General features: G+C 43.4%; 1 protein-coding gene across 1 annotated transcript in view; it reads right to left on the bottom strand.

Annotated features, from left to right (window-relative positions):
• Nucleotides 1-15,805, bottom strand: part of LOC147692216 (WD repeat-containing protein 62-like) — an 846,473-nt gene that overhangs the window by 684,868 nt on the left and 145,800 nt on the right. Inside the window, exon 13 of the mRNA XM_086938490.1 lies at nt 8,967-9,092. Coding sequence (XP_086794616.1) covers nt 8,967-9,092 — 126 coding nt within the window. The remainder of the gene's footprint in view (nt 1-8,966; nt 9,093-15,805) is intronic.

Below are 15,805 nucleotides of genomic sequence, written 5' to 3'. Positions count from 1 at the left end.
TAATCTCTGGCCACTCGATCGTTTGAAAATTGAAAATCAAAATTATATTTTTCGGCTTTTGGCCAATTCTTGTTGTACGCTACAGAGCAAGACTACAAGAAGTTTTTTAACCAATACTGAAGCAGAGTTTGGATTGGCGAATATTTTGCATTTTCTAATAGATGAGGTGAGATCTTTTAATGTTAAGAGATTGAATTTGCCTGATATGATACAGCCATCATTAACATAATTATCAGAAACACTTTTTTCCCCCTCCTATTCCTAATAAGATATAAAAAAGTAAAGATTGGAACAGTTGGAGCTTTGAATTAAATGTCTTTTCCCACCAGGGAGGAACTGTTTTTTCCAGTACTGTCCCCCTTTTTTCTTCTTTTTTTATCATGATACGATTAACAAAGAGGATTGTGATATAGGCAGTTGTAATTACCTGACATTGGAAAAAATTATTAGATTGGCATATAGGCAGGACTTATTAAAGATTGTGAATAGAATAACTGTATAAATCACATAATTTATGAGTTATATCTTTTTCTTTTTTCTTTTCGTATTTTTACAGCCCTGATGATGTCCCTGAAGGGACGAAACGCGTAGGCTGTATTGTCTTCATATGAGATAATAAAGTTGAATTGATTATAGCAGCATTAACGGTGGGCTGCTCAAAGCTGAGTATCTCCTTATTTGAAATTAACCAATAACAATTGTTTGTTAATATCCTGCTGTGCACCCGATTCTAGTACCGTCACCATACTCTTTCCATAGTCTATATTGATAGATGGTATGCCAATTCCAATGTCATGCAATAAAGCAGTAATCTCCCTAATTCCGAATCCTGGTAAGAACCCCTTAGTGTCAATCTTACAGTCTGATTTCATTACTTAATAGTGACTATAAGATTTTTACCAGAATCCTTGCAGCTCATTAGCATAAAGTGATGGGACATTTGATGTATCAAAAACAAAAGGGCTTCTTACCTGGGAGAAAAAGATGATAACTTAATCATACCCTGATAGGATCAATAGACCTAGCTACAATACAAGGGGCCCCACTCTCGATGGTGACCTTGAATGCCGCTAAGGCATTTGATTGTGTTGATTGGAGGTATCTTGGGATTATCTTAGAACATTTCGGATTAGGTAAACATTTGATAGACTCAATGTTTAAGATGTATAGCACTCCAGCATCTAGGATCTTGATTAATGGTAGCTTGTCATCCCCCTTTCTATTCTTACTGGTGACAAGACAAGGCTACCCTCTCTCTCCCATACTGTTTGATCATTATATTGAACCTTTTGCTAAAAGTCTAAGAATGAATGAAGGGATAAAGCCCTTTGAATTTGGTGCATACTCAAGGAAGATCGCTTTATACACATATAATTTAATGGGTTATACTTCAGATGTAACTTCTGCTTTGCCACACCTTAATATTGAAGCAAGGATTTTTTGTAGGTTTGCAGGATAAGAAATCAATTAAGAGAAAACAGAAATATTGACCTGGAACCAAAATTGTGGAGAGATAACAAGTGTTCTTGAAATGAGATATCTGGGGATAAAAATAACCAAAGCTATAGGGAAAATCACAGTGGTTAATCTCGATGAAGCTGGTTAAGAGATCAGAGCGATATTAAAAAAGATGGCAGCATCACCCACTCTCTATGTAAGGGCAGATTAACTTAGTGAAAATGTCTGCCCTTCCCAAGCTTACTTTTGGTTTGATAATATCCCATTACACTTTGAGAAAAAGGCTCTTTTGAAATTGCAAGGTAGAATAACAATTTATTTGGGCTAGTAGATGAATACGCCTATATTGAAAGAAATTGAGAAGGAAGGCTGGAGTAGGAGGCCTAGGACTCTCTGACTTACACCTTTTCTGCTGGGCCTTTCAACTAAAAAAATAATTGAATGCTTCTTCTACATCCAGATGAGACCGTGTTAGGAGCTATGCTCAAGGCTATGTTGGTGGGCTTACCTGAGGAAGGCTTATCTCACAAATTTGGGGCACCAAATGTTTTTTAAAAGGTCAGACTGAAATGCTTGCAGGCGGCAGCAAGAACCTGGTAAGAGGTTAGATCACTTTTGGGCAGTGCTTATTATAGCATGCTGTCCCCCATATGGGACTCCCCAGGAACTCCAGAGTATCTGCAGGACAGTCTTGTGAGGATTCTGAAACAGAGTGAAGTCATCAGATGGGGATAGTTGGTGGACGCTGGGCAATGGTTAACCTGAAGCTTTAGGAACAACAAGATGGATGGGGCTATCTCTGGGTTTAATATGTATCAAGTAAATGCTTGGCTTAAGAGCCAAGAATGGTCTGGATTCGAATCCGGACAAATGGAAACAGATCGTCAGGATCCAATGGTCAGGAAGTAAGAAGCGGCGCACTGGTAACAGTATTTGCTGATGGCAGAGGAGGATAAGATTAAAGTGCCATTTCCGCGTGGGATGGATACTTGTCGGAAGCGAAGCTGGCAGAGTTATGGCAAGTATCTTTATCTACACTTTACTTGGTGGTCAAAGCTGCTGCACGGAGAAAAAAACACTTCTTTACCCTGCAAAGAATTTACTGGAACCCAAAAAAGGTGGCAAAGATAAGGGGAGGTGGATACACAAAATGTAAGCAGGGTGACAGTGGCGAAGCAGACAACATACATAGGTTTGCCACATGCCTAAGACTGAAAGAATTTTGGTCAGCAGTGGGTAAGACTATCTCTCACTCCTTGGGAACTAACATGGAGGTAAGCACTGCTTTAATAATGTTTGGGATGGGGGGCGTGGCCAAGATGGCGACGGAGTAAGACGTGCCTGCGAGCTCCTCCGGCACCCCAAGCCTTTCATAGCTTTGTTTAGCTGCACTGGGGCGATTTCAACCCTGGTCTTGACTCTCCTGGGGTCACTGAGGTGCCCTGAATTCGTTTGATCCTTCTCCCGTCGAGCTACGACTTAGGAAGGCGGACTTAGCCGAGGTGTTGGTGTGGTGACGCACGAGCGCTGGAGCGGCCGACGGAGCTTCGCCTGGGTTGCATCGGCTCTTAGCACGAGGGGACCCTGAACTCTAGCAAGTTGACTTGTGAAAAGCTTGCTTTGCGGGTTCCCTCCACTGAGATTGTAGCGAGCCTGCCTGGTGCCCCGGCGACCCATCTGGCTATTGACGCCTGAGCGGAGGTGACGAAGAGGCGCCGATCTGTCTGGCGGCTGCTAGACAGCGCAGAAGGCTGAGGGAAGAAGAGGTGGCGCCATCTTGCCTCTAACCCTCTATGCCCTGGGGGTGATCCAACAGACGTTGAGCGACACGGCGAGTGCTGCCTTTTGATCGCTTCGGCCCCCGAAGTCTATGGAGCGGAGATCGCGGAAGGTGTGGTGGAGCGGGGCTTGCTACCCGACACGCCCTGGGAGGCCGTGAGGGGCCTAGAATTAAGCTGTGGAGACACACCAGGACGACGAGGCATCGCACGAATAAGACGGGGAAGGATGGACCTGGTAAAGGGCCGTCCGGATCGCCTCCCGGCCCTAGCAAGTCACCGGCCAAGGATGACGGTGAGGGCCTGGTCACGAAGGCCTTCCTGATCGAGCTTTTTGCTTCTATCAAAGACGATATCACAGAACTGAAATCGCAATTGGCTTCCGATCTCCGTGAGGTCCGCCGAGACGTGGACGGTATCGGTGAACGAGTGGCGACTCTGGAGGACCATGATCTGGGCCTCAACGGTGATATCCATTAGCTACAGCAGGTCTTGCTCCAGCTCCGCAAGCAAAATTTGGATCTTCAGGCCCACTGCGAAGATTTGGAAAACCGGTCCCGCCGTAATAACATTCGGATCCGAGCGGTGCCCTGGGAAGGAGAAGGTGAGAACCTGTGGGAGTATGTGGAGGCCTTGTTTCTGCAAATCCTGGCAGAGGACGACCGCACGGAGGTCCGCATGGACAGAGTACATCGGGTTGGCCTGCCACGTGGTGCGCGCTCGCCGCCTCCCGACATTCTGGTTTGTGTCCATGACTTTCAACTGAAGGAGACAATCCTACGGAAGGTGAGGGACACCAACAACTTGCTTTTTCGTGGGCACAGTCCTCAGCTTTTTCAAGACCTGGCGGCCTCTACCCTGCAAAAACGACGGGACTTCCGCCCGATCACAGCCTTCCTGAGGGAGCGCGGGGTGTCCTACTCCTGGGGTCACCCCATTCGGCTCATTTTCAGGTGGCAAAATAGGCTGGTGCAAGTGAGATCTCTAGCAGCCGCCAGGGAACTGCTGGGCATGGAGGAAGCAGCCGCGTCGGCGGGCGCCAGCGCCTCCCCAAGAAGACGTCGCCGTTCCCGTTCCCCAGCGTGGCAGAGAGTGGGTCGACATGGTGTGGCAGAGGGTCCGACTCCATCGGCGAGCCAAAGTGAACGGGGAGAAGTTTTGGCTTTGCTGGCCCTGGTGAAAGAGTCAAGCCGGGTGGACAGCTCATCAGCGGCCAAGGCTTCCCCGACAGCGGCCCGAGGGGGCCGGGGGGGCTCTACCATCTCAGGTACTCTGTGGGACAGTACTCCACTGGAGGGTTACCCCGACCCTGAACTCGAGGGGGGCATTACCAGGGTCTTCTAGACATGCATCTTTATTATAAGGCGGCGCAACTCCGGGTGCTGGCTGAGTGGCCCCAAATGGAGTCGGAGAAGCACTGGTTACATATGGACAGGAGTGTGGCGGGACGTTCCATATGGGACCTGGTTTGGAAGGCGAAGGGGGATCGGCCGCGCAACGCCTACATTAGCACCCCTACGAGTACTACTCTGAAGGTCTGGGACTCGGTCTCTGGTGACGAGAGGTGGACCTCCTTCCCCTCCCCCTTCACGCCTATTCACTTTAACCCAGCCTTTCCGCCGGCTCTTGTTGAGGGGCCCTTTGATGGGTGGAGGGCGGGGGGTTGCCACGCACTCACACACCTGTTCCATGGGTATGAACCGCTAACCTTCCATAATTGCATGCGTGACTACGCGATGCCGCTCACTGAGCATTACCGACACGCCCAACTGCTTCACTGGGCATTGTCGCCTGAGGTACGGGATGCTGCGATGAGGCCCCCCACGGAGTTCGAATCTTACATCACTCGCACATCATCTATGAAAGGGGTGATTTCATTCCTCTATGATTTGCTATTGACCACTGCTATCTCGCCTCGCCCTAGATACATGGGTTTGTGGGAGGAGCACCTGGGGCGAGATATCTCCGACGAGGAGTGGTCCCGCCTCTGGCGTGATCTACACAGATTCAATCATTCTATTGATCTTCGGGAGGCCCATATGAAGACTATGCTAGATTGGTATCTGTATCCGACCCGATTGAAAAGGATTTTTCCCTCTGCATCAGATAGGTGTTGGCGGGGCTGTGGGTTCCTGGGGGACTTTCGCCATATCTGGTGGGACTGCCCCATCATTCGCCCCTACTGGGAGGAGATACTGTCTTATATCAAGGAAATCCTGGGCTACCCGATTCCGGATTCCATAGGCTTTGTACTCATGGGCCTTCGGGACCCGCTTTTGGAGCACCAGACCAGGGCAGACAAACAAATCCTTTGGCTTTGCATAGGTGCGGCCAAGTTAACCTGATGCTAGGCTGCCACCACTGGGAGGGAGGGGGGTTACTGGTCAGTTGGAGCCTCTGGGGGGGGGGGGGGGGGGGGGGTGGTTTGGTTACTTTTTCTTTTCAGAGGGGGATGGGGTTTTTTTGTTATTTCCGTGTTCGACCTCGCCGCAATGTCTCCCTCATGGCCAAGACACAAGGAGGCGCTATTGGACTTGGTCGACTAAGCTTCTGACTTGGACAGCTTTGCCAGGTGCCAGTGAGGGTCTGTGCCCCCTCCGGGACCTCCCGGGGTGTTTGATGCTGTTCCGGGCGGACTTTTGAACCTCATCTTGCCTTGAGCGGCAACGTATGACCCTTATCACTTTTACTGTTTCTTGGTCATGTTGAATTAGCCCCTGCGAGGGCTCTTCTTTGCATTTCATGTGTTTCCTTCCTTTCTCTCTTCTGTTATTTCTGTCTTCCTGTTTTCTCAATAAAAATATCTTTAACAAAAAAAAAAAATGTTTGGGATAATATAGCAGGACAAGGATAGGAGTAATCCACATGTACAATGCTGCTATCTGAACTTTACTTAATTCTGTTAGCAAAGAGGGAAATATGCATGTTTTGGATCTAAGCTTTGGCCCCTATGTGGCAGGCCTAGAAGAGAGCTGTAGTTTTCTTTAAAGAACTGGGAAGAAGGAGCAATAATGGGAACGGAAAAGGAAGGTTTTGGGATTTGCTAAAGATATGATAAGATATTCCCGTCCAATGATTACACCCTCTCAATTTAGTAAAAAGGGGGAGGTTGTGAGCACTCAATATAATCCAGTAATCTTTATTGCATCAGAGCCAGATATTGAGCACGAGGGAAGTTCGGAGTCTGGTCGGTGCTGATCGTGGTGATATGAGGACTAAAAAAACAAAACGAAAAAAAGAACAAAGACCAGACCTGAATAGGGCAGACATTCAGCATGGCAAGTAAGAGGAAATTTGGATTTACCCCACTCAGCCGGGCAATATGTCAAAACAACCCCTAAAAGAATCTACATTTCCTCTACCTTGTCTTGGAGATGTGGATAATGTGCACCCCGGGTGGCAGAAGGACTGGTGGTGCTTTAGCATTGAGGTATATGTCCAACTATTCAGCAGTCCGTCGACACCCCCTATTGTTTTCAAATTTGGGACAAACACCTATCTGACCCTGGGGGAAAGGGCAGAAAACTGTTGTCCCATTTGAAGTAGGGGTATGGCCTAATGAAAGGGTAGGACACCCACGCCACACCCACTTCAAAAACAAAAAAATGAACATCCTTGCTACAAAGTGGGCTTTCAATCCCCTGCCCCCTCCCGTAAGGAAGATCGGGGCAAATCCAGTATTGGCCCCTTTGCAGTGGAGGCATGGCCCTGAAAGGGTAGACCATCCAAAGCAGTGCTTAATTTGTTTTTTAAAAAAAAGTGCCGGGCCCCAGGAGGGCTTCGTAATTTGCCACTGTAATAAAAAGACTATGAACCATCACACTGCTACAAGTGTGACAATTCAGACTGCTCGAGGCCGCCAAAGCTTTAAGGATGGCTTGGGTGGCAGATATAAGTTGTTTGTAATGTATATTGAATTAACAAACCACTGTTTTTCTGCACATCTTTAATTTATACATCCTCTGCATAAAGTAGTGGGAATCTATTAGAGCAGGTCATCACTAATACTTTTGCTTCCAGTTCTGTAGTTTAAAGGTTAACTTCAGAGTGACGAATTGTTGAACTGGTATGGTGAGAACTAGGTAGCCATATCAATTAACTGTGGTGAATAGTACAGGGGAGAGAAATACCTTAAAAAAACAGGCGCCAGCATGGCAGTGATACAGATAAGTGTAAGCGCAGGTGTAAAGTAAATGAAGAGTGAATAGAAATGCTAGATAAGACAGGATGCAGTGAACAGTAGGATGAGAGAGGGCCAGCTTTAGGGCAGTGCAACCAGTGCGGCTGCACTGGGCACTGACGTTTGGAGGGGTACTCCGACCTCAGGGAGGGGGAGGGGTGCTGTGTTTAGTACTAACTTATGATTGGAGAAATGAGGGGCGCTTTTGCCTGGTAGTAGTGAAAGAATCTGAAGAGTCGGTTATGGGGTGTGGGGGCGCCAAAAATGATGGTCGCACCGAGCGTCACCAGCGCTAAAGCCGACCCTAGGATCAGAAGTCAGGGGACACAGAAGAAAAGCAAAACTAGGAATAGCGGATTCAGGGGTGAAGATTTTGCATCTATAAAAGCAGGAGTGAGTAAAAGTACATGACCGGGAGCAATAAAAGAGAAAGTAGAAGGAAATTCTCAGCAAGTAGTCATAAATATAGCCAGAAGTAGGAGAGCAAGTCGGACTAAAAGTAGTGAAGAGGGAAGTAAGCAGGTGTAAAAGTAAGATTAAGAGAAGAGAGAGTAGGATTATGGATAATAGTTGGACAAAAGGTGAAGAACTGATAGGCATGGGAGGGAATTTTCAAGGGAGTACCGATGCACTGCAATGTATTGACACTTCACCATCCATGCATTACAATTCACGCACTGTTAAGTCAGATAGCAACATCTTACTGCAAGAGCATGCTAAAAAAAAGAGGATATACTCTGTGGGTGGTTCTAAAATGTGATCATGAAAAGGCAGAGGGGGAGACCAGATGGCTTAAGGGCCAAATCTAAAGCACCTTTGTGCACTTTTTGTCATTGAATGGACTCTTGCTAAAGCTGCCTCAGGGTCAGACCTATAGAAAACATTAAGAAGTACACAAAAATGAATAATTATGTTACAGTGAGTTTAAGAGTTGCAACATGTATTGTTACTCTTTTCTATTGAGGAAGAGTAAAGGACACGGACAATGTTAGTTCAACTGGTCGACGAACTATTACAAAATTAAAAATTAAAAAACGTAAAGTAGACCTCTAAAATGCTATTGCCCGTCCCTGAAATAGAGTGGCAAAATGAGCCCCGGCATTTGAGGCATACCCACGCACCAACATAATTGCTCTTTTTCTAGTTATTTTCACTTTATTTAAATTCCCATAAAAGAGACACTCATATTTCTAAGTATTGACGCCACTGGCAATATAGGACCACAGTGTGGAAAGGGAATGCCCCCCGCCTCCTGTGGTGTACTGTGAAAGGTAACGCAGTCAGTTAAATGAACTCCTGTTAATTTGTTTTTTCCACTTGGTGAGAAAGTTCCTTATGGCAAAATACAAGTGCACTCTTCAGCAGATAGAGTCATGACATACGGGTCAGTTCTAATATTCAACTAGAACATCTTTAGAGAACCAGGAATAAATGCTATTGACGCGTTTTAGCCACAATAACTTATTTTAGTTTTAGGCCAATTCACAAGGCAAACATCTGACAAAGAATACAATCAATTACAATGAAAATGAAAAAATCCCCTTACTCACATGCAAACTTCACAGCTGTTATGGAAGATGAATGATCATCTAGGGTTTCCTCCAATACATATCCCTTTTCCACATTGAAGACGTGAATTAGCCTGTCTCGACTGGCTGAAGCAAGAAATGTCACACCTATAACAAGTAAATAATCAAGTTAGAACTCATTGAACTAGGAAATAAAACTGCTGCACAAGTAAGCATTACAAATAATGGGGTAACCCAAAAATCACCAGACCTGGGTATAATGCAGGAATGCAAGAGTATGGTCCGTGACTCCTATGAGGAGAACTAAATTCAATTCTATCTAATGTGTGTTGCATTTACAGTAGAGCGTGGACGATTCAAATCGACTAACGCATGGAGGGTAAATGTGGACCTAAGCTGCGAGTCTTCTTCAGGACGGGGTGGGGCAACCTATTCCTGGTGCCGCGAGTTCAGAACTCAGCAGAACAACAACCGCGAGGCGCGCTGCGCCCATTCTTCCGTTAAGAAATTCACGATTGATTTGGTTGTATTATAATTTTGAGGACTTCACAAGACTGGCTTTTAAAAAGAACGTCCACGCTCTACTACAACACGAGGCCTGTACCGCTTCCCCCAGCCCATTCTCCGACATTGCATTGATGCATAAAAAATGTATATAAAAAAGTTCTGTAAACTGCTAATCCTAGTACGGCCACTTTCTCAAAATCCATCTTCCAGAATACGAAAATCGCTGTGTTGAAAATTGATAAACTCCTAGAAAGTAGTATAAGACGTTCTAACTGGGAATAGCTATGGCATAATCACGCAATACTCTACAAAGGGAAACCGCTATACAATGAACTATGGATTAAAAAGGGTATCTTCTTCCCGCACCAACTGCTTGGAGACTCTTACCCCCTCTCCTTCAAGGAACTCCAATCCAAATTTGACTTAATACTCAAAAAGTTGTAAAACTCCATAGAGTCTAAGGCAGCGATCTCTAAAGCAAAATTATCCACAAAACCTCCCTCTCTCCCGAAATATCTAGCAAATCTAAATAAGCTTGGCCACCAGGTCTCCTGGCTTTACAAGCTACTGCGCCCACAACACTCTAATCTCAATAAACATCTCACACAGTTCTGGGAATCTCACTCCTCTTTACCAATTTCAGATTTGGATTGGTCCAAAACCTGGGAATCGACTATGAGACACAAAATAAGCCCTACACTCTCCCAGATTAAGTTTTGGCTTCTTCATAGAGCTTTCTGGATCCAGGCACATCTTTTCTCACACAACATTAGGGAAAATGCAATTTGCAGGAATTGTAACAACAAAGTCGGAGATTTGGAACACCTCTTACTCCAATGTGTATGCGTTGTACCCTTTTGGGACCAAATCTTTGCCTTTCTCTCTAATGTCTTCACTTTCTCTCTAACCAGGGAGTTATCCACCTTGGTATTCGGGTTTCTAAGAGCCGGCTCTCTCACAGATAATGATAGGGCCCTACTAGACTTACTCCTCACTGCCGCTGTGAAGACTGTTCTTAATAACTGGAAGGACACATGCAAAGCCTCTTTTAAATGTTGGTTAAATTGGGTTACCAACCTAAGAGGGGCGGATAAAATTTCACTTAAAACATTCCATGGCGCCCTCCTCAGAGATAAATGTGGGTTACTCTTGATAACTACTTCAGCGCACACAAACCTCCTTGAACCTTCCACCTACTCTAGCTCAACACGACCCTACACGTTCTCTGCCGACTCCAGCTCTCTACGTGCTAAACCAAAAAGTCCATCATCTTCAATGAATGTGAACGCCTGCAGGTCACTGTACTTGTGTTGATACTACCTATGCAATGTATATGATTGAGGTAATGCATCTTTTTTTTTTCTTTCGGTTTGTCCCATGATTTCATTTCATATTGATCTCCTAGTGTCTATCATCGCCCATGCATTTACTTCTTTTTATTTCTACAGTCAGTCGCCATTCTTATTGTATCCATCATAGGTTCCTATGTTTTCCTTATTGTATATACATGTCTTTTGTGTTTTATTTTTTATTTTTTGAAACTACCAATAACATCTTTTGAAATACAAAAAAAAAGTACTGTAACATGTTTCATAATGAACAGGTCTCTCTATACTGGTCTTACTTACCAGTTTTTTTGTTTAACTTATCTGAAATGTGTACTCTTTAACCAGTGACCTTCACTTACACCTACCCATCACGAGCACGCCCATTCCTCCTTCCTTCTTTCCATCTTGCAACCTTATATTAAATACGAAATTGTGATCTAATTCTTATATATAGAATAAACAAACATTATATCATTATATTTGTTTTGGCGCTCCTGTTTCGTATTCAGTGTTTGTCTTTGTAATACATTCTATGAACGTAGTGGCTTTCTACACGGGATTACTAGTGTTGAATGTGAATGCAACACACACAATAAAGGTCCTTTGAGATAAAAGATCAATAGAGACTTCCAGGACACTTTGATGTGCCTCTTCACATCTGTGTCACAATGAGGGTGTCTATCGCTACTCTCTGGTTAACAAGGAAGCCCCAAACGGCGGAAATGATGGGCCATCGAGGAGGCTCACCTATTCACCAACTCAGTCTCCAATGTGGAAAGGTTCTAGGTCTGCTAACACCCGGACTGCAGGGTGAAGCAGAAAATCACAGACTTGGCAAGTTTGTTGAGGTGGGGCACAACAGTGCCATTTGAAGAACTGGCATGCCTGGAAGCCCCAGCTGCAAGCTCTGGAGAGTTCAGCAGACAGAGATCGCACGGAGTCCCAAGAGACACACATATGGCACCATTTCTATTCAAAATATATCCTCAGCACCCACATACGACTTACCAACGCATGCCTTTATCACACGTTTTTCACAACGCATGCCTTAACCACACAGGTAAGTAAAAATAAAGTAATTTAACTTTTGTTCCTATATATACACACATATATATATATATATATATATATATATATATATATATATATATACATATATATATACATATATATATATATATATATATATATATATATATATATATATACACACATCCCCAATGTTATAATTATGGGTGTAATAGACATAGCAAAAACTCATCCACAGTCTATGGGCAAATATGTTTGATGAGTAAGATCATTAAACTTCTTTGGCCAAAGACAGCTGCCGGTGTGCCGTTCTCTTATTTAAGTTGTAAGAGGTGGACTTGATTTATTAATAAATAAATATATACATATTACCTACTGGCAGTCGCAAGGCAGGGGCGCAAGTTATAGTTAGCTCTGCTAACTAGAACTGGAGAATTTCTGTGTTTTTTTGTTCAAAATGCTGATGTAGTCACAGAGATATTCATCTAACTACAACATAACTTTGAGCTTTTGTCTTTTCAGTGCATACATATACATATATATATTTATATACATACATATACATACATATATATATATATATATATTTTTTTTTTTTTCAATGAAAAAACCATAGGTTTCACACCAGTTGTAGTTAGGAATTAGCATTTAAAAAACCTATTAAATTCACTGAAAAAAACGTAGGTTTCACACCAGTTATAGTTAGCTGGAAATTTTACTGACATAAAACCATTGAAATTCCCACGTTATAGTTAGTTGGACTCACTATAACTTGCGCGCCTGCAATGCACTGCTGATGACGTCACATATCACATCACTCATGACATGGTCAGTGACATCACTCATGAGATCACTGATGACACCATTCAGTGAATGTGTGTCTTTCTGAAAATTAAATATGTTTTATATATGTATTTGTAAAGGTCGATGGAAGAATAAATGTTTAAGTAAGTGTGTAAATGGATGTTTTTTTAATAAAATATTAATGGTTAACTGGCTTATTAAGTGTATCTTAGTGAATACATATATTAGCGAGTAATTTTTAAATATTTAAATATATGTATCAGTGTTTCACTTTGTGTATAAGTGGCTGCATGGGTTGGTGACTGACTCACTGTTTGTATGTGTTTTGAAGACAGCATATGTGCAGGACTGTATGGGTGGATGAGTGTGTATATGTGTGTGTTAGTGAGTGAATGCCTGCCTCACTAGTGTCTTTATGAGTAACTACATATGTTTTAATCTAGTATATGTGAGTATTGATGTATATAAGTGAGTATATGTGAAAGTGAGAGATTGAAAGAGTTCCTGTTTAAATAAGTATGTGTTTCTATAAGTGATTGTTTAAGAGAGTAAGTATGTGTAAGTTTCCTTAGAAGTAATGTGCTAGTGTGTGTATAGTTGTATATGCAAATAAATGGATGTTCAATAGTTTATTTGCATGTGTGAGTATGTGTGTGAGTAACTTTTGGAAGACTGTCGGTGTGTAACAGGATGTATATGTGTATCACTACATATGATGAGTGAGTATATGTATGAGTGACTATATAGAACTGTTGGTGAATGAGTGGATGTGTATATAGATGGTGGAATTACTGAATTGGTTGTTGTAACTGGTATGGGTATCTCCATTATTTTGAAAACGTTAGTTTCTATTTTTGAATATGTGTTTCAAGGGTTACATTACACTGAAAGGAGGTCTGTCACTCTGTCACAAGGATGGTGTCATCAGTGATGTCATGAGTGATGTCACTGACCATGTCATGAGTGATGTAATATGTGACGTCATCAGCAGTGCATTGCAGGCGCGCAAGTTATAGTGAGTCCAACTAACTAGAACGTGGGAATTTCAATGGTTTTATGTCAGTAAAATTTCCAGCTAACTATAACTGGTGTGAAACCTACGGTTTTTTCAGTGAATTTAATAGGTTTTTAAATGCTAATTCCTAACTATAACTGATGTGAAACCTATGGTTTTTTCAGTGAATTTCATAGGTTTTTTAAATGCTAATTCCCAACTATAACTGGTGTGAAACCTATGGTTTTTTCAGTGAATTTCATAGGTTTTCTAAATGCTAATTCCTAACTATATATAAGGCCCCAAACCTATGTTTTTTTCAGTGAATTTCAAAATGTTGTTAATAGCAAATGTCTATAGCTATGAAATGTAATATTTTTGAAAATTAATGAATCCTATATTATATTTGTATTTAAATTTTTTTTTTTAATGTATATATTTATTTTTTATTTTATTTTTTGCCCTGGGAGCGCTCCCGGGGCGCCCCGGAAAGCGTAGTTTTTTTAAACGCCCCAGGGCGCGCTCCGGAGAGCGTCCCGTTAGCGCGATTGCCGCGAACAAAAACATCATCGTGACGTATCGCGTAGCCGCGTCCGCGTGATACGCACGGCGTAAGCGCACCCGGAAGCACTCGAGCGAATACGATCGCGCAACGTAAACATCAGACGCGCTTACGTGACGCAACCCGGGGCGCGCGTCGGGTCATGTGACCTGAAAATAACACTTTTAATTGGTGCAGAACAGTTTTGGTTTCATAATGGTGAAATCCCTGGTCTTGTGAACTGAAAATAACACTTCTCATTTGTTGACATTTTTTTTTTCCAAATGATGGAAGAACCCACCTTTTTTCCTTATTCTGACTTTGTCCTTTGACTGAGGAAGACCTGTTTTGAAATCTTTGAGGTATATTTTGTACTTTGAAATGGCTACAGTAGCAGCATCAGCTGGAGCATCTGCACCACCACCACCAAGAGGACCACCACAACATCACATTGGTGGTCAAGAAGAAGAGGAGGAGGAGGAAGAGGAGGAGGGGACGAGGAGGAGGTGGTGGAAGAACACAATACCCCATACCAACCCAAGCCACACATTGTATGGGAGTTTTTTTCCATCCCTGAGGGAAAAAAGAAAGTGAATGCTGCAAAGGTGACTTGCCTTATCTGTGACATGGAACTTTCAAGGGGTAACCCAAATAAAAAAATATTCATTTGGGAATAATACCATGATTAGGCACATGCAGCGCAAGCATCCGAACAACTATGCTACCGCAGAGATGAGAGAACTGGCCAGCAACCCTCCCCAATCTACACCCAGCACCTCCAAACAAAAACAACCCACTCCATCGGGATCAGAGACAAGGGAGACAATCCCTTGCATTCAACCACGGTTTGGAGAATTGAGGGCCACCTGTATTTTTTGTGGTAAGACCATCTCCTATGGTGAGCAGAGACTAAAGCTCATCCTCCTTGCTGGTGACAACGACAATTGCCCCAAAAAAACAACATTTTTTCCTTATTTTTTTTTGCTCCAGTTGAGCCATTTTCAATTCCCTGTTTTTTGTTTCTCCCCATAAAAATAACAAAAAAAATACAAAATAGTTCATAAAAGCCAAAAAAAGTACAAAATGTTCAAAAAACATAAAAAAAATAAAACAAAAAGAAGAAAAAAAAACAGTTCTTTTTAGAACTACCTCCAAATTATAAAAAAAGGCAACATTTTTTTGAAACTATCATTCTTTTTTCCCCATGGAACGCTCCCCGGTACGCTCCGCTGTGCGCGTACCGGGCGCTCCCCCCACACAGATCAAAACATACAAATAAATTATTTTGTCCCGCGGGGCCCTTTTATAGCCTCCACATCAGACCTAGGGGGTCGGGGGGGTCTACTCTGCCCCCTAATGGTCATTTCCCCCTTTGTTTTTGCCACCTCTTGTGTCTCGATCCTACCGAGACATAAGATGGCGGCCGCTCCGGACTGTTTCGAATGTTTACAGACACCCGAGAACCAATCAGCTTTCCGTGCGCACCTCGCGTGGCGCGCCCGGAGCGCGCCCCGGTGTGCGTACCGGGGCGCGGCCACAGATATATATATTTTTTTTAAACTAAATTACTCAAAAACCACTGGAGCATATTTCTTGAGACATAGCAAAGGCACATTGGGCTACCAGTCCCTACAATTTTGCCAAGTTTGGTGGAAAT

This window comes from Lissotriton vulgaris, chromosome 9 (genome assembly GCF_964263255.1).
Source record: "Lissotriton vulgaris chromosome 9, aLisVul1.2, whole genome shotgun sequence".
In the NCBI taxonomy this organism is placed as follows: Eukaryota; Metazoa; Chordata; class Amphibia; order Caudata; family Salamandridae; genus Lissotriton; species Lissotriton vulgaris.
The sequence above is the reverse complement of the archived record's forward strand: the minus strand, read 5'-3'. Positions and strand labels throughout refer to the sequence as shown.